Source organism: Limulus polyphemus, unplaced genomic scaffold, assembly GCF_000517525.1.
Source record: "Limulus polyphemus unplaced genomic scaffold, Limulus_polyphemus-2.1.2 Scaffold520, whole genome shotgun sequence".
NCBI classification, from domain to species: Eukaryota; Metazoa; Arthropoda; class Merostomata; order Xiphosura; family Limulidae; genus Limulus; species Limulus polyphemus.
Window position 1 is genome coordinate 215691 of NW_013666130.1, and position 4422 is coordinate 220112.

General features: G+C 29.8%; 1 protein-coding gene across 2 annotated transcripts in view; it reads right to left on the reverse strand.

Moving 5' to 3' along the window:
* The window catches only part of LOC106458830 (26S proteasome regulatory subunit 10B), a 41913-nt gene that overhangs the window by 22521 nt on the left and 14970 nt on the right, over positions 1-4422 (reverse strand). For both annotated transcript variants that reach the window (XM_013918384.1, XM_013918383.2), the window contains one exon: positions 1285-1364. In XM_013918384.1, the coding sequence (XP_013773838.1) occupies positions 1285-1364 (80 nt within the window). The remainder of the gene's footprint in view (positions 1-1284; positions 1365-4422) is intronic.

Sequence of the window (4422 nt, forward strand, 5' to 3'; positions counted from 1 at the left end):
AGTGGCACCCCATCACCTCTTTCCATTTTTGGAAACATTCCCTTATATACACTTACTACTATATATGACATGAATAACAATTGGAAGCTCAGAATGCCCCCCTAGTGGCTTTCTTAGCCATTTTAATGGACTTGGTGACATTTCTTTCTTTTGAACCAATATTTCAATGAGGTAGGGTGTGTCTTTAGTCTGTTCGAAATTTCAAATTTGTTTAGACTGAAATACAGCTTATTTACTAAGCTTTATAAATTATAGTGGAATTCTATGGCATTAATGTAGTAATTTATGATTTTTTAGTTATTCAAATGTATATATATAAAACCTAAAAAGATTATTTTGTTTCATATTCTCTACATGCAAAATTTTTAAAGGCTTAGCAAACTACGTAAAGCAGCAACCGAGTACAAAGATCGTAACTAGAAGAGATAATTGTCTGCTTTACTTCTTTATTTAATGTTCTACGTTTTAGGAAAAATATGTTTAATATCTTATTTAAAAATAGCAAAGGTCAATTTTATGTTATTTGATATAGTAACACGAGTGCATGTGAGCCGTGTCATTGTAACTTCTGTAATGTTAGTCAGGCATGGCTGAAAAGGTCAATATAATAAATGTATAATGTTATGAGATTCAAGCTATTTCATTTAAACGTTTATGTTTTCGTGTTATAATTTGTGTTCATTCTAGAATGAAAGAGGCATAATTTATGTTCGTTTCCTAATTTTTTATTGTTGTTGCGAGATCGTTCATATATACCAAACCCATACAAAGATTAATTACTGAAAATAACAGGTAAAATATAGTTTTTTCTAAATAAACATTTGACAACTATCCGGACACATTATAAAGATTTTGCATGTGAAATTTCAAAATTTTCTGTTGCATAAAAGTATTTTTAATCTTAAAATGAAAATTACTTTGCATGATAGATAGGCAAGATGTGAAAAAAAAAAAGACATGAGAGAAACATTGCTTTACAAACCTTACGACTTAATAAAAAATTAGATATTTTGCGTATGAAAGCATTGTAATGTTTACTGATAATCTGCCAAATTTCATTAACATTCACTTACTAATTTAAAAATTATAGCATGAAAAAAATGAAAACTATAACAAACACAATATGGTTATGAGGTCGGTCCCAGGAACAGAGTCCATGCTGAAATAGTTAAACCTGATAGGTAATAACTCAGTTTTCCCACCATTTTTATTCATATTTAGCAAAGCATTTCTCTATAATGAATACGATAATTTATATGTAGCTATGAAAAATTATCTTCTCACCTGTCCTACACTCTGAAGTGCTTTCAGATCATTTTCAGACTTTTCATATTGCTTATTCAAGTCCTTCAGTTGTTCTCGAACTAGAAATAAATAATGTTTTTAACACATAAATTATGCAGTTACCAAGAAAAAAACCATAGATCATATTTTTTCTGGAATGTTTTCTGAATGAACTGAATTTTCTACACATAACATATGGACAACGAGGTACTATTTGATCCTTCAAGGCTGTCCTTCAACACCCACCATTTTGTTTTCAGGAAATCATTGATTTCCTCACTTCCGTATGTGAATTACCCTGTCAAAAAAAAACAAAAAAAACTGCCCTAACTGGGGCATAATCTGTTCTATTCTCAATAGAAATTAAGTTAAGAAATCTTAACCTATCCTGGTAAGATAACTCTTCTATCCCCAGGACAATCCTAGTAGCTCTCCTCTGAACCCTTTCTGATAAGCCAATATTCATTCTTAAATAAGTAGACCAAAAATATATTTCAAGTGAGACCTAACTAGTTATTATTAGAGAGAAAATTAGTGGTTTTGTTTCATAATAATTATGCCTATAAATACACTCTTTAAAATTTTAATAGCTTTACTACAAGCAACAGAGCATTACTTCAATGGCTAAAGTGTTTTTGTTATTAATAGGAATCTACTGATAATTTAGGGTTGGAACAAAGAGTACATTTTTAACCTTTAAAGGTTTAAAACACATTACTATACATAGATTTAAACCTAAAATAATAATTTGTATAATTTAATGACATCACCATGACTATTAGTTTATATTTGATTAAAAACCCTTTTACTTTGCAGGTAATCCACAAAATTTAAATAAAACATTCACATATTTTTAAATCTAAGATAAAAAAATTGTGATGTTTAATTACACATATTTAACTTTATATGCAATACTCATATAGCTACATACAGCACACTTGCATTGCAAAAGCACCCTATTGCAGCTAATTAAAAGAACTGTGGCTGACTTAAGCACAACAAGTCTATATTTAACAGTCAAAGCTTTTTAACACAAACTGTTGATTAATTAACCATACTTAATAAACATAATGATAAATAAACAGCAAAACAAAACAGAATAACAGTATTACTTCAGATAGAAAATAAGTATGGATCTTCAACTATAACAGAAAGTTGAAAGAGAGATAGTCAATCTCACACATAATTTAAAAAAGTAGTGGTTTATATAAAAAAATGAATTTTGTATGTTGATAACTAGTGTAATAATTAAATTAAGAATTTCTTACTCATTCCATAACATACATTAATTCTTTTTTAAATGAACTACTATCACTTTCAATAGAGTTTACCTTCTGCGATTGTCATTGGCCTATTAGCTAAACATGTACATAGGTGAATATCAAATTGTACAAATTTAATAAACACTTTGTATTAGGTATATATATTATATAATGTAAATTTACTAGACAATCTCAAACTAAATAACGGTTCATGGAAGATATAGGAACTAAAATGTTCCTTAGCTTTGGTTTATTAATAGAACGAAGTTAAAAAGTCCCTTATTGAAATTCTATGTATATGGCACAAATACAACACATGAAAAACAACAAACATTGGTATTTTTAAAGTAATTTTCACATTACTATTAACTTTAAACCACAGATTAAAATGTGAGACAAGCAGCCCTGCACTCATTGAACAACTATTAAGATAATCAATTAAGGCAAAAAACAGTGTTTCACATAATACAGATATTTATTGAAACTCAACAACTCATTAATATTATTCTTCAACTACAAAATATTTAATCTGACCACATTCAGAATACACTCTTTAGACATGTATTCAATATTTCTGTAGATACAATCTAAAATCCTATTTGCCCTACCACTAGCAACAGCACACTGCTTTGATAGCTTAGATGGTGAACAACCATTTAACCATGATCCCTTTCTTTCATGACACTGTTAAGGTTATTCCCATTCAAATTATATTTATAATTCAACCCACATGCATTATCTTGCATTTATCATAATTAAAACCCATCTACCATTTATTTGCCCAACTCACAAAATGATCTAAATATTTTTGTAAAGTAGCATCATCCTCTTCACAGCTAGCAACATCCAAGACTAATATCACCAGCAAATTTAAGTTATTTGTTAACCATTCCATCATCTATGTCATTGATGTAAATCAAAAAGAGCAAAGGTTATAAGACTGAGCCCTGAGGTACCTCACTTGTGACATTAATCTAGTTTGACTGAACTCCAATTATAACAATCCTCTGCTTTCTTCCATCCAACCAGTCTTCAAATTAGCTAACTTATATCCCATACCTATAGACAGTTTTTTTACAAGCCTTTTATGTGACACCTTTTCAAATGCTTTCTAAAAATCCATATACACCAAATCATGTTGACTATCCAATAAAATTCTAAACTTTGTTAAATGACTTTGCAAGGCATCTTTTTTTCAGACTTTTCCCACAACTGATGTAAACTAATTGGTCTATAATTACTGGGACAATTTTCTACTACCTCCTTTGAACTGAGGAGTGACATTAGCTAACTTCCAATCCTTTGGCATCTGCCCAATATTCAAGGGCTTCCAAAAAATAGTAACAAGTGGCTCACATATCCAATTCTTAACTTCCTTCAAAACCTTTGGGGAAGTATTATCTGGCCCAGGAGTCTTATCCTTCTTTAAACTTCCCATTTTTTTCTTAACAAGCTCAGAATTAATGGAATCATCTTGTTTGACCTCATTTCCATCTATCAGCTGTTCAAGATGAGGAATACTTCTTAAATCTTCATCAGTAAAAACTTAAGGAGAGCAGAATTGAATAACCCAGCCATCTCATAATCATCAGATATAAGTCTTCCTTTATCATCCCTCAAGGAGGACCCTACCCACATCCTAACATTCTATTTATCCTTAATGTATTTAAAGAAATCCTTACTGTTAATTTTTACATTTTCAGCCAACTTTTTCTCATACATCCCTTTTGATGTCCTAATTTCCTGTTTCACCAACTTTCTTGATCTTCTATAACCTTCTAAATCTCCTGTTATACCATTATATTTAAATTTCTTAAGATATATGATGCTTTTCTTTAATTTTATCTCTTAAACTCTTTGTGAACCAACCTGGTTT